At 38.7% G+C, this 15,799-nt stretch overlaps 1 protein-coding gene across 1 annotated transcript in view; it reads left to right on the forward strand.

Annotated features, from left to right (window-relative positions):
- Positions 1-1,035: 1,035 nt before the first annotated feature.
- The window catches only part of coro2ba (coronin, actin binding protein, 2Ba), a 34,014-nt gene continuing 19,250 nt past the window's right edge, over positions 1,036-15,799 (forward strand). Inside the window, exon 1 of the mRNA XM_088412367.1 lies at positions 1,036-1,323. Coding sequence (XP_088268493.1) covers positions 1,309-1,323 — 15 coding nt within the window. The 5' untranslated portion in view covers positions 1,036-1,308. The remainder of the gene's footprint in view (positions 1,324-15,799) is intronic.

The following is a 15,799-nucleotide window of genomic DNA, read 5'->3' on the forward strand; positions in this document are numbered from 1 at the left end:
ATCGAGCATGACAATGCAAGAAGACAATCAACTGCTGGAGATTGCGAATGACAGCAGCCTTAAAAGTATCAAAATTTCGAATATCATATCTGTGCTAAGTGGGGTTTTCTGCAATGATCGCAACAAAAACAAAACAACAGAGGCGACTGGATATAAGCAACACACTTTGAGCGGGGCCTGGCTTGTTGGAGAAAAACAAGCTCAGGACTCCAGTTAAATTGGCATTAATGTTCAAATTGTTTTCAAATTCAAATTCAGTTCAAATTGTATATTTGTATATTTGTACATTTGTATATTATTTTGAAGAAATGTTTATGCCCCCTGCCTTTGATAAAAGAATTTGGGGATCATATATAAATCCCACATTTGAGCAAGTCATTCTTTGTCGGGTAGGATGGGTGATTTTTTTCAGTTCAATATTTTTTTTTTTACTATTTGACGATTGATAAAATAAATGAGTTGAAACCTCATGTTGCAGCCAGCACTTGGGACTAGTTTCAATGACCTAAATTTAAATAATTTAAATTTAAAAAGAGAAAATTTGGAACAAATTTTGGGCACTACAAAGTTGGGATTGATAAAGAAAATAAATAATTATGTAGGCTCTTGTTTAATGCTTGGAAGAAAGTATAGTATATAAACATATCAGGACAAGCTTCTGCTGGTGGATGTACAATATTTCTCATTTTTGTGCAGAAACAATATACCCTAAAACAAAACAAAACCAGCAAACAAACAAAAAAAACCTATCAACTATGCAATGCACACAGCAGTGTGCAGCAAGCAGGGTAGAGAAGTGCGACACTGCCCAATTCCTCACTTGGGCAATCGTGGTGTTTTTGCAGAATCACTCCTTCAAACGCTCTGTCTGTCTAGTACTCATCAATAGGCTTAACCCATCACAGTGGTACCGAGTGTAAAAGCACCACATGTACTGTACATCATCATCCAAGTGCATGTGTTGTTTCCTTGCATGCATGTGGTGAGGCAGGATGAAGGGGTGTGTCCTGCAGAGTGCAGGGAAGCTTTTCCCTCTGTTTGTAACCAACTGCACTCAGAGCGCCAGCCGTGACTTCACTGCTGCAGCAATCAGCCTCTCGGTACTTAGTGGGCTAGACACGCTAACCTGTCTGTCCCCTCCTCTTTTCCCTCTCTCCTTAGTTCTCTCTTTCTCTCGCTCTCTTCCTTTCTCTCGGCATATCCAGCAACCAAAGCTGCCCTTCTCTCCTCCTCATCACTCTGCCACTCCTGCAGCATCGTTCTCTGTTGGAACGGGACACTGGCCTGCAGCTCACAAACACATTCTGCATGACTGTCACAAAGGTAAGAGTGCTGTGTAGCTCAATTGCGTTTCGGGACGATGTCTATGATAATGTGGTTAGAGAGGACGAGGGGGTTGATTGATTTAACTGAAGTGCTTGGAAAGGAGTTGCCATTATGATATTGTTTACATAGCAGACAGTGTGGCTATGCAAAATACCACTTTTATTACAAGTTTTATCTCCATAAACTGTTTTTTCACTAATGTCTCGAAATAAACCTTTTCAAGTCACGTAAAGGTCTTTTCTGCACAGGTTTGCTTCATTCGCATGTCTAATACAAAGTAATTGAGGCTAAAATTACTGGCTTCAATTATAATAATTTAGTTCCATCATAGGGACCAACCAGCAATTAAGAATGATTGGTAACTCGAATGTAGGGGTGGGAATCTTTTTCCCCTATTAAATGCCATTTATGTTTTTTATGGGACGTTTCGAGGCCCGTACTAAACGTCTGAAAATGTAAATTATATACTTATATTAATGGTTCCTTAAGGGATCTATGGGTTAACTGCTACTTTCAATTTTTAAAACATTTTCTATAAAGCTGTATTTGTATTGAAAATTAAATAGCTAGTTAAAACACTTTTGTGGTAGACCTTGGGCTGATGGTTCACCGCCCATTCTTTGAAGTTATCCAAACAAGTTAGAGGTTAGGCTAGGATTGTGGGCGGAGGTATTTGTACACCTCTTGGGGCACCAGGCAAGAAAGACAGGCCCCACCCAAAACACTGTCATTGATACGGACCACTTACCAGGCTTCTCTTGGGACTTTGCACTAGCCACCAACAAGCAAGGGCAAGGAGTAACCTACAGTATGTCCAAAGTGTTGCAGTATTTAGAGCTGTGCCTTTGATTTGTCATGGACATAGGTCAGTGTCAGCCATATTTCTGGGCCGAGGAGGCATCTGCTTATGTTGTCCAACAAGTGTGCATCACTTCCTAAGTTGATCTGTGTGTTTACGTGGGGCCAACATTGTGGTGAAGACTGCAGCAGCAGGTTGAATCCTCTTAATCATTTAGCCAAGTGAGGGAAAGACAGAATTTGAGAGAGGAAGAGTGAAGGGACGACAGATGAAGGAAATGAGCACACCTACACCCAGGAGGAGAATTAATCTGGACTAAAATAGATGACCTAGTAGAGACACAGGACAATGGCCTCATTTGCTCCTTCCTGTGTCCCATACCTGCAAGCTGTAAAAAGGTTCCCTTCAAATACAAAAGTGGGTCTTCGTTTTATACAGAAGGCACACAGACACATGCTGTGCTAACTACAAATTACAGTATCTTCCTGTGTGTGACTGTGTGGGAGGTGTAAGAGCTACTGCTGCGTAGGTTCTCCACTACTGCTAAAATACAAATGTCTTCTTTTGTTCGGAGCGGAAGCCAAAATCGGACTCCAGATAGGATGCGCATTGAATTTTGCTCATTGGTTAAAATTTTGAGTTGGGATGGGGTGTTTGGTGTCGAAATGTTGATAAGTGGGAGGAGCAGGCAGAGATGAAAATGTGGTGATTTCAAGACTCAGCAGGAAAGTCACCTTGGGGCAGAATGCAGGACTAGTGCGACCATGCTGACAGTGCTGAATGACCCTCCATCCCTCAGCACATACAGACAGTAATGTAGGCAGGCCTTTTCTCAAAGGTGGGGGTAAGTCACACCCATACAAGTCAGAAGTAAGTCTCCAGCAGTAACCGTTGAGTTTCAAGTCACTGTGGGAAAAAGTTATCAAGCAGTCAAGTCGCAAGCGAGTCATCAAATCTTCCTGTGACACTTTTTTCAAAGATCCTATCATAAAGCACCGGATGTCTAATAATTAAGTACACATTTACACTTCTCAAAATGACAAGAAAGTGTTTTAACCCAGAAAGTAATGTGTGCAATTAATGTCTGCTATTTTTTTCCACACTAATGTTTATTTGAGAGGTATACCGTTAGTGTCATGATACTGTAAGTACAGACATGTTGGGAGTACATGTGATTATCAGATTTTAAAATTGCATACATTGTATCTGATGTCAATCTTTCGCCCAAAAGCTAATTATTGTGTGTCAATGGCTGAATGAAAGGAGAGCAGTTAAGTACTTAGTGCACGTCGTAAGTTTTATGTCGTATGTCATATTTTGAATTTCAGTGAAGTTTACGTGTTTTATTTTACAGGAGTTGTTACCACATCAAATATAGCTTAGACCACAGGTGTCGAACTCCAGTCCTCGAGGACCGGTATCCTGCATGTTTTTGAAGCTTCTCTTTCAAACACACCAGATTCAGATGAAGAGGATACTTTTCAAGTTCCTGCAGAGATAATGATGAGCTAATTATTTGAATCAGGTGTGTTGGGGAGAGAAAACCAGAAAACAAGCAGGAAACCGGTCCTCGAGGACTGTAGTCCGACACCTTTGGCTTAGACAATCAAGATCAGTAAAGTGCTCGATGCGTACTGTGTTTGTCGATGCACAGCAGCATTGGTTCCACCTCTAGTTTTGGAATGTACTAATTCAAGGCCCCTGCATGATCTGTTCCACATGTGCACAATGTCGGCTACTATATGGACAAGATTGCATTAAAAGTCAGAATACAAACAAATAAAACACATATAAATGCAATTAAAATATGCCAAGTTTTAAACTTGAAAATAGTTTTGTTTTTCCTAACATGCACAAGAACATCATCAAACATCGACATTTGTCGGCAAAAAGGGCTGGGCAACAGAGCACTAATGTGAATTTAGACACTGTACACATTTGCACCCTCGACAGTAAAGTGAGGGTCACGAGGGTGGAAGTGTGGGTATTGGTACTGAATATTACTTTCTCATCTTTGAGTTTCAAACCTAGCATGTCTTTTTCTGGTTTCATTAAAACAATCATCCTTGAATCAGAAAAAAAATATTGCCACCCTTTTTTTTTCTTTTATTGCTAGCAACATGACACTTTGATTCTTTTGAATTTAGTGTCCCCTCCATTTGTACGTATAGAGGCTACTTTTGAAGTGTACATTGTTTCACCTCATTATTAAATAGAAAATCAGGTGGGAGTTTTGCATGACTTTGCGAATTGAAATGCAACAATCCAAACAAATGGTTTGGCCAGTTTCACAAACCATCCCATTCATTTATTTCTTGATTGGTGCCGTACCAGTGTTGATATTGGTAGTTGAGCTGTGATGTACGCGACGTGTCAGTGGGTTTTGTTATGAGAATACTGTCATATGTTAAAATTGCTGTCTTTCTTCCACAATGTGCAAATTGTGCATTTTGCAACGTCAACATCATCAACAAGATGATCCATGAATTCAAATCAATTATCCTTGGAGTTGCTTATTTTTTTTTTTTTTTTTAAAGAATATAATGGGACTGGGACTTGAAGCACTCTGCTGAGGACACAAATAATTGACTTTATAAAGAGGTTGATTTTCACCATCACCTACAGCCTGGAGTTGCTTTAAATATGTCGTTGAAAATCTTGTGACAGTAGATCAGGGAACGGGCATAGATCAAAGAGCAAATCAAGCGCTTTCGCCTTGGCTCAGCTCCTTCGTCACCACGTCAGACTAATGGAGTCTGCATCACCGCATACTGTATGCTACACGTCAATTAGCCTATCAATCACCCCTTTCTTTCCTCCAAAGACCTCCAAAGTACTCAATCTCCTCCACTTGGGGCAGGATATCATTCTTAACCAGGAAATGAGAGGCCACCCTTTGTTGACTGAGAATCATGAAAGCACTGATAACAATGGCTTGAATTATGCTTGATGTAGCCAACTGAACCACATCATCTGCAGAAATCAGAGACACAATACTGCCACCAAAGTGGGTACATTCAGCGCCTGGCTGTGCTAAGGGGTTCGGCCTATCAAAGTTAATGACAGAATTGGTGACAAAGTGCAGCCAAGTTCTCTCTATTATTGCCCGCGAACATTGATGTCCCAAAGCTGAACTGAGGAGTCCCTAATGGGCCCGTTTCGTATCACTTCCTCCAAGAACTCCAAGAAAGGATGTGTACTCTTACAAAGCGTTCAAGATCATTATTACGGTACTTGGCTCAAGTATGGATTGGTTCAACTCAGTATGTGCTCATGGGTTGGTCTCATCAGAACATTGCAGGTTTCTCTTTACAGTGTGGCATCTGGGGTTTAAATTATCCGAATCTTTACATATTCAAACGATTTCATGAAATGAGATGAAAGCTAAAAAAATTAAATAAAAGATGAAATTAGACATGTTTGGAGCTGGGAAGACATAAAAAGCCTATATCTGCTGATTTATTTTCAAAAATTGATATGTAGTAATCCATATTTATTCAAGATGTGTCCCAAATGCACTTCTGTGCGTTTATGATGGTCCAAAAAAATGGAACAGCAGCATAAACCACCAAAATAATCAACACCAAATTATTAAAATGAGAGTCCCACACAATGAGCATACACGTAAACAAAGTTTTGTGCTAATTCATTGTTGATGGCATTGTAGTGTCATGGTCTTCTCTGCATAAACCTAAAGACAAACTAATTATTGAAAAGATTATACAGCTTTACAAAGTTTAAAAACGTCATTGACACTAAAGTGCCATACTGTAGTGTCAATGACTTTACTGCAAAAGCCTAAACAAAACCTAATTACTGTATTTTGGTAAAGATGTGAAATATGGTACATGCATATTTATTTCTAACCTGTCACTGTCAAATAGGCTTACTGCGACAAACCAATTGGAAGGGAATTAATCTGTCCTGTGTTTCACTGACAAAATTGGTCGTGCCATGAAAATAGGTCATTGCTTGTTTAATTCCTTGGCCTTTGACTTCAAACAAGGCCGTACTTGGTTGAGTCGTCTGTGGGACAGACAGGAACTTAAGCTCTTTAACCTTTTAAGACCCACACTTTGGTCTACTTTCTTAGGGCCTCCAGCTTGAGTCATTGTATGGAAAATCGTCATTTGATTTTTTTTTTTTTTAGCGCTATTGGATTATTCATGTGTAACATGAAGTTAATTGCATACTTAATAAATACTGTATGTAAATATTTTGATTACCCTTAAATAACTTTAGAAAATGAATGAAATATTTTAGTATCATTACTATTTGTGTCAATTACAGTACATTATGTTTAGAAGAACCCAAAATATTACCGACACTGAAATGAAACAAACCCCGGTATGCTGAGATGCTGCTGTGTTTTCGAAAGCTCTTATTTAATGTTCTTTGTTTTGCCCTGAATGTTTAGTTTCTGATATTGTTCATACTAAAGCAGATTTCAGACAATATGTTTCCTTGAGTGCATTACTTCCTCCCCTAAATGCCCTGTGGTGTCATGAGCTTAGACGGCATGTGTGTGCGTCTATGCGTATGCGCGCGTGTGTATGTGCGTGTGTGAGTTAGAACCAGAACTATGAGTTGATGATTAATAGACGGGCAGATTCCAACTGGGCTACTACGGTATATTGGAGATGGTGCAATCCAAGCAAAAGAAGCATTATCCTGACCTAAATTGTGCAAGTGTGTGTGGACATCCTCAAGCTTTCTAAATAAAACCCTGGAGCTTGCATCTGCTATCTTATGTAACATAGCAGTGGGAAGAAGGAACCCCATATGGTGTTCTTAATTTCTTTCAGTAAGAACTCATTATAGGTTCCAACTTTAACAAATGCTCTCTTTCATGCTGATTGTTTTGCTCAGTTATCCTCCTGTCAGCTGAACTTTCCCGATGGAGAGGCATCATAACCACAACAACACGTTTCTGAATACAAAAGTGCTTCCAGAAGGCAGTCTGTCGTCTGTCTGTGAATTTCTTGAGAGAGAATTTGAGTATTGAAGGAACAAAGAAGCCTTATGTTCAAACCAATTTCCGTTGATTTATCAGCTATTCAGATGTGGCATATAGATTCATGTTCAGCTACTGGCACAAACGGTTTGAAAGCTGTGATTTGTTCATGAAGTCCGAGAATGGTCCAGTTGTTTTGTGAGGGGCAATACAGAGAAAGCAGTGTGTGATGACTTACAGGCTGAGTAGTGGTAGATGGACACAAGGATTCTAAAATAGGAAGAGATGTGGCAGACAGTAGTAAGGGGACTGACCTTCAGCACTGTTGATTCTTTTTTACTACTTGCGTGAAGAAAAAGAGCTAGCTAAATCTAAAGAGTGTTTGTATGATTGTATTGTTAATGACAGCGACCTAAATTTGAGTGCAAGCCTTTGGATGCCATTAGTCATCTACACATTCTAAGTCCTCTTCATCATCCATGGTGGATGACTTCAAACAGGAGGATGACATCAAACATTCAAAATGGTTGACGAGGCCGCTGCAAATTGCAGACAGCGTTGTAGTAGTTGTTACGAAAATTAAGTCAAAAAATAGTACCTGCCTTGTACTTTCATCCAAATCCACTGCTTCGATGTATTGGGTGTTTAGTTTCCGAGAAATATTTACGGATTTGATCGATTTAGGCATAGTCTACACGTAGCCAGGGTTCTTGCAAACAGGCGGTAAATGTCCGTCGTGTCGTCTATAGATGATTAGTTTTTCTTTTTTTTTTACATAAAAAACGGTCTCTTAAAAACTCTGACCTATGTGGCGATTTGCCTAATTCAGATTTGCCTGTAGCAATAATAAACCGAAGTTTTACATCATCATCACTCTACTCTATTCCAAGTCTAAGACGGCAGCACCGTGGCAATAAGAGACAGAAGTTCTTTTTGGTAAGACAAAATTTGACGAAACTACTGCTGCCTCGTGATTCGGCCTGCTTGTAAATGAATAAAACCTCACAATCCAGATAGGAGTAGCAGCATTTAGAGTTCAATCTTATTTTTTTACTTGCTCGCCTACAAAAATCAAATAACAGACACATACAAGATAGATAAGCAGAGAACAAGTTGTGCAGAGGGATGGACTAAAAGTGAGAGACAAAAAAGCACGAAAGGGTAAGTCATTATGAGAATGATACTCAAAAGGATTTCCTTACTGAAAGGCATTCAGATCTCATGAGCTCATTGCTTGTCAGATAATGTCTAATCTGCTCAGTTCCAGGGTCTGTAAAACTGTACATTTCAAATCTGTATGAAAGGGCTCAATTGCATTTCCATATGTGATGGGGAAACGCTCCAATTCCAATGTCTCTGTGTATAAAATATCATTCAGCCACATGCTGAAAGCATTCACATTAAGACAGCAATGGACTTTCCTTGAGTGACTGGAACTAATTGTGAGAAAGCATTCAGTGGAATAGTTGGTTACATTCTTGGGTCGATTTTTGCATTAAATCGAAAGCAAGTTACAAAAAGAAAACTATTTTTTCATCTAACACATCATCATGACCTTTCTTTTCCAAACCGAAACAACATATAGCATTAAAAAGTGTTTTTGTGCTAGGAAAGGAGTGCTCTTCGTGTCTACTTCACACAGTATATTTGAACTAAAACTGTTGCTGCACACGCTGAGAGGTGCGACTACCAAATGTAATTTAGATTTATAATTCTTTCATGAAAGGTGGAAAAAAATTCCATGCTCTAGGTCCTTTAAATGTTTTCAATACAAAATCAAGCAAACACACAATAAAAGGTCGCTCTCCACCCCCAAACTTTAACCACTGAGGCTTAAATAATGAAGCTACCAAAGATGTTACTAATGCCAACAGGTTCTGGCAACATTTTTCTTTCTGTTTAGCTCACTAGTATCGTGTCTACGGTCCATTGGGTTTTCCATGAACTCTTTCACGTGGAAGTGTTGACTGTGTACATTTTCAAATCAAATGTGTACTTGTACTAAGTATTTGGTTCGCTTCTGTACTCAGATGTTTGAACGCACTCCAAGCAGAAAATGCCATGGCTTTGATGCAGTTTTTAAAGTGAAGGCCATCGACCTGGCCGTTAAAAAGCAATGATTAGCTGCGCGAGTTTGAATTGAATCAATAAAAGATGTAATGTTTGTGGAAGTTTTTGTTTGCTTTAGTAATGTGTTTGTGGACAGCAGGCTGTATGATTTATAAACTAGCGCTTTTGTTTGAAATATACTAAATTTGATGGTATATTTGTGGCAACAGTGAAGATACATTGTTAGCCTCATGCTAACTATGGAGGCAGTTGCGCTACTGATGGACAGTCATGGTGGCTCTCTCGTCCTGAAACAGAAGTTGCCATGTGGAATCTACTTACATACTTTTATCCCACATCACATTCTCATGCTTGAAACTGACAATACCAATACTGTATGCCCTTCTGTGTTGCCATTTAGTTCATTGCTCATGCAACATGCACTTGCATTTGCCTTGTGTCCTCATATGAGCTGGCTTTTCTCAAAGCAAGGCTTAGTGTTTGGCCATAATGTATTCTCATTTTCCTGCAGCAGGTTTTATAATGAAATATACAACACGTCCTAACATACATCATGGTCTGAGCTGCCAGCACCGTAGAGCTGAGTGAACATTAGTGAGTGCTGAGTGGGGTATGGAGAGCACATCAATGGCAAATGATCCTACCACCCACACATTCACACGCAAACTTGCACAAACACACACACACACACACACACACACATACTGAAGTTCATTCAGGTCAAACTCAACCCTGTATTATGCCCATGGGCTCTAATAGCAGTGTAAATATAGACATTTCTTTCCAAGCAACACATAATACTATTTCTTTTACTTTGTTCGGCTACCTAACTCATCTTGATGGTTTATATTTTATTTTCTGCACAGAACATAATACATAAAACTATGTATTCATTTCATAGAAGCAAAGATATGTCAGCTAAAATCACATCTTCAGCATCACATCAGCAGTTTGTTGAATTAGTCTTGTCAAAGCTGAACATTTTAAGGCACAACTAGTTTGAGGTTAACTGACAGCTGACGAGATTACAACCAGTACTCGTGGAGTGTCTCAGAATTATCTATAGTGTGTGTGTCGTACTTTAGGAGTGATGATGAAAGTTTGAAAGGCATGTAGAGAGTTCTTGGGATTTTTCCCTGTCTAAGAGTTGATAGAGTGTAAATTTTGGGTGTGGTCTTGATGACACCATAAATACCCGCTTCAATATTTGCCCAAAGTTTATGTGAATAAAGGCTACTAGGACTTCAGGGGTTACTGTACTGTGGAAGTCCAGTTGACAAGCTGGCAATAAACAGATCAATGCAACGGACTGGAAAGATGTGCATGAGTGACCTTTTAATAAATAGAGTATCTAACATACTGCGAGCAAAGTCAGACACTTTGCTGCAGTGGATGGTGAGTACAAAACTGGCGCAGAAATGAAAATAAAACTATGCTTTGAAAAGTAAATGAAACAACAAATTCATTTGAAGAGTGGCTTTAACATTTCTTGGAGCTATTCTTTTCAAATTAACCAACAAGATTATACTATGTCTGCTAAACAACTGAATTCTTAAAAATGATGACGGATACTTTATTTTCAATGAAGAAAATAATTTTTGCTCCCCCTAACCTCAGCCATTGAACCTTTCGCACTCCATGACATTCAACAATGGGTCAAAAACAACTAAAGTGACCCAAACGGATCCAACGCATATTTGAATTTTGATCAGAGGTGGTGCAGTTAGTCAGTACTGACGGGACGAACTAATGTTTTGTTGACGGGCCACCAAATGACAAAAACATTTTTAAAATGACATAACGGTAGAATTGTTGCAATGGTCACCACCTTGTGACTGTTAGCAACATTTTATCATTGTCAAATACTGACATATACTGTCTATAAACACAGCAAGCACAGAAACATGTTTTTCTGGACCCTGGAAAAAGCAGCTGAGTGCTAGAGCATTTGAATACTGCAGCCACTATTAAGAGGAAAGAGTGGTTTGCTATAGTGCAATGAGAAACACTTTATCCTCATTAACCGGCAGGTCAATGGTTGTGTTGCGTTTCAGGTTTCATGGTTTCATTATCTGAAATGCATACTGTACACATTCATTGTATAATCCTGAATTAAAAAAGTAATGTTTAGAATTTAGCATTAAGATATGTTTGTGTTATTTTGCTTTTTAAATTCGATTTGAATGAATAAATCCCTTGCAAATCCCCAAAAGAAGGTGGGCACAATAGCACAGTAGTCCCTAACTTTTTGCCATCCTGGGACCTTTTTTCTTTCCCGAAGAAATATTCAAAAGATTCTTAATTATGTCACCACTTTGTGGGGGAAATTTTGGTGCCAAGTGACCAAAACGAATCTAAGAAAATCCCATCAGTTTTCCATATTTTATTTCAAAATAACATACTTTTCAAACTCAGATGATACATAAACAGAAATTGCTTCGGATGTGGCTCATGCAGCCCGGTACCAGTTGATAGGTGGACCAGTAGTTGGGGATCTCAGATCTAGTACACTAAGGTCAGCAAAATCTCGCATTTTACTGCAGTGTTTGTGACAGATGATATGAGCTCAAAAGCGAATTTCATGAATTTCATGCATGGCAGAGGTTTTGCACTTTAATTCTGAGAGGGTGTTATGTGTGTTAAGTGCTAGCTAAAACACAAGCAAAACTCTGAATTTTCTCTTGGTTTGACTTAGTTTGTTTTTTTTTTTAAATAGGAGGAAGAAAAAAAATCCATTTAAAAAATACATATACCAGAGATTTTATTTTCAGCCAAAATCAGCCAGACCTATTCCATATCCTTGCACAGAAGGTGCATAGTCAGCGTCAATGCAGAGTTGCATGGACAAGGCGTTGTCGCGTTTGACACATGTCGTATTGGTGTATATCTAGTATTTTACTCAAGCACAACATTTTTTCTTGTAGTGAACACATTGCAAGTCTGCAAATGCATTGCTTTGACTGTCAAAAAAGTTTTATATCCACATTCAGCGAGTTCTCATAGCACAACACTAGTCCAACCAAACAGCAACACTTCCTGTATGAATAAATAGAAAGCCCATTTCACACTGAGCAAAATGTTGTTTTAAACAGTGATTTCTCTGTTTTTGAGAGTTTTACTCTTCTGGGAAGGAAAGTCACAATAAATGGCTGCATATTTTCACTGAGGGAGAGGAGGCGAGCCAAAAGATGACACAGAGGATTGGCTGAGCTTTGCTACATTTAAATGCAAGAATTATTGTCATGCTGTGGAGTTCTTTTGTGTGTGAGTTGAATGGAAGATGTCAGTCAAATTTCCTTGGTTTCAGGCCAGCAGATTTTTTTTAGCTGAAATTTCTACAAACCTTTGGATGGGATTCATGTGACTGTTAAATTTTCCAACTGATTGTGTTCATGTTTTTTACTTTTTTTTACACTGAGATATATTCCACTTTTCCCACAAACCTTTATAAAATCATTGAGTTATTTATTAGGAAAAATCCATGTACACGACAGGATGTGAATATCTATGACATTAACACAGTGACGTGCGTTGAGGTTCATGGTTGGTGAGGCACTGATGACTCCTTTAGTGTCAGATTTACAAATAAATAAACCAAAAAGGGTATCTTATTCAATTGGCTACTGGTTATTTCATATCTCATCAGCATTCTTCACAAAACACGCATGCACACACACGTTACATATTACAAATATGTAAAGGTAAAAAAAAAAAAAAAAACCTGCATTTGCTCTACACCACGTGTCCAACTCCAGTCCTCGAGGGCCGGTATCCTGCAGGTTTTCCGGTTTTCTCTCTAAACACACCTAATTAGGATAATTTTCAAGCTCCCCCAGAGCTTACTAATGAGCTAATCATTTGAATCAGCTGTGTAATAAATAATGTTCATAATAAGCAGCGGCGCATCACCAATGTGTTGGCCGTCGTAATTCTATATATATAATCCATGCAACATAAATGAGAGTATAGAGTGGTGTACAAAACCACAGATTTTAATTTTGACCTTCAGTGAAATATTCAGTTGTTTTTAAAACTTTTATTCTGGCTCTTAAATCGATTTGATACAGATTGCTTAACGAAAAGCATGAAAAGAAAAACAAAAAATATTTAATTTAAGGCCAGCATTTAGATATGACCCCGTGGGTTCTCCAGGATTAAATATTCTAGTGTATTATTCTTAGTCTAATCTCTTTTTTTTTTTATAACATTGAAATTAAAACTGTGTTTTACCTTTGTTTGTAAATGAAGTCCTTGCTTAATATTTTGCGTTAGTCCAGACATTGTCACAAATTGAGAACAAACGGCAGGGAAAGCAGTAAAGACGTTTTTTGGGAGGACAGCCACATGTCCATTCTTTTCGGGTGTACCGCTCCGTTTGAAAAGAACACGTTATCTTCTGTCCCGTAGTTTGAAGCAAACATTTTAGCTCTGGCGTTGGTTTACCTGTGTTAATCATGTCCAGTTTTGAGAATTTTTTTAAGATTGGTTATATAATCCTCTTCCATTTTGGCAGTCCAACGTCGCAAAATACAAAACGAATAGCAAATGACTTGCCCGGTGCCTCTGCGTATAAGAACAGCGCAACAAGTACCCGTACTCATGTGCTCCCTCTTCATTGCAGCAGAGAACTCTCTACCTCACCCTGTGCCTTTTCACTGCGGTTTTATTTCCCATCAGCAAAACTAGATATGTCACTAACAAACATTACACTTTAATGGTTAGACAACAGCCAGACTGTGGAAAATCAGGTGAAAAAAATGTATCTGCAAACATTATATTGGTGACATGCAGATATACGGCAAGCAGCACGTGCCAGTTGCACGTATCAACCCAGTTTGTGATGATTTTAACGATACAGAATGTTTGAAATTAGTCATACATAAAAATCAGCGGACAAATATTAATATAAGTTTAATGTCATAATTCTTTTTTTTTTTACTTATCATGATGACAAGTGAGGCTCTGCCTCACCTGCCTCCCCTGACCGCAGGTCCCTGCAATAACAAGAGTTGTTTCACAAAAAGAAGGTGGGCACAATAGCATTCAGATTTGCTTCAAGCGTTTTTAGGCTCGTTCCCTCATCTCTCCTTTTTATTCACAGCTCAACAATTTCTTGAGTTTTTTCACATGATGGGCAGCAGCACGGTGGAACAGTGCTTAGCCCCTCTGATTCACAGTTCGGAGTTGCCCAGTTTGCTTCTTGCTACAGCCTTCCTGTGTGGAGATTGCATGTTCTTCCCGTGCCTTTGTGGGGTTTCTCCAGTTTCCTCCCACAATCTCAAAAAACATACAGAGGAGGTATATTGGACACTCCCAAGTTATCATAGTGATTGGTCGGTCTCTGTGGCCTGCAATTGCCTGGCACCCAGTTCAGGGTGTATTTTGCCTATTGCCCAAAGACAGATGGGATAGGCACCAGTAAGCCTGCAACCCTTGTGAGAACAACGGTCAAAAAAATTGCTGGCTGTATAATGGTCATGTGACATTTACAAACTTATTGGGTGTTACCCGGGCCCCTACCAATTTTGATGTCTGTTCAGGAGACAGCAGGTGGCAAAATGGCTACCTCATGGGCTCGATGAAAGTGGATGGATTTTGCTGCTAAATTCATTCTTCACAAACACAATTTTATTCAGAATACAATGTTTACACAAGTGGGACTACATAGACCGAGAAAAAAAAATTGACTTTATTTCCTCTTTTTTTAAAAAAGGGAGTGAGAAAATGAAGGAATGGCTGTTTGTGAAGTAGCAGTGAGACTGCACGTCTCTAGACACATTTCAAACACTATGGATGATAATAGGTGATACTTTTTAGTTTTAGTTGTCTGTTTTTTTATTTTTGCCAAATCTAGATTCCATAGGTTTAAAATTGACCTGTGGCTATTGCAATTTTTCTTTGTTCTAAAGAGAGAACTGTTCCAGGATCAGTGAAAAGAATCCAAAAAATGGCTGTAACTTAATGTCTGGGATAAATCACAAATACCCCAAAACTCTGCTGCTCTACTGTTGGCTATTATAACATAAGTTTGCACCCTCAATCCCTTTTGTCCTTTATTTAGGCCGCTGCTCGTAAGGGATGCCTTTAAAGATAGGGGTGAGATTTTGTCACAAATAAACTCTTTTACTGATATTTTGCAATTTCATGAATATGTTAAAATGCATGATTTTATTGATATTTTTAGTGAGGGAAGTCAACTGCATAAAGTTGCTCTTCCTTTCATCCTGCTCTGACCATGTGTAGATGTCTTACAAATGTCACAGCAATCCAATTACTTCACAAAGGATTTAACTAAGCACCACAAGTTACGAAGCCCTCTTAGGTGCAGAAAGGTGACAAGACCCCAAGAGCAAGGAACAGAAGTAGTTAGGATTTATGCAAATGTGAATGTCATGTAATATAATAAAGAAGCTGCATCTTTGCAGTGCACAATTGACATAGTTCAACAAAATCCTTCAGGGCCCTCTTAGTTGGGAGATTATAGGTTTAAATCAGCAATGAGTAAAAATGTATCCGCATGCTTCGTGTAAAGGCCTATACAAACGTCATGTCAAGCCATTTTGTCATTTAAAATTGTTGGAGATAGGAAGTTTATTCAGTCAAACATGATAATTTTGTTACTGATTCTGCAGTGAGGCATTACAATGAAT

Source organism: Hippichthys cyanospilos, chromosome 4 (genome assembly GCF_059441005.1).
Source record: "Hippichthys cyanospilos isolate Australia breed blue-spotted pipefish chromosome 4, RoL_Hcya_1.0, whole genome shotgun sequence".
Classification (NCBI taxonomy): domain Eukaryota; kingdom Metazoa; phylum Chordata; class Actinopteri; order Syngnathiformes; family Syngnathidae; genus Hippichthys; species Hippichthys cyanospilos.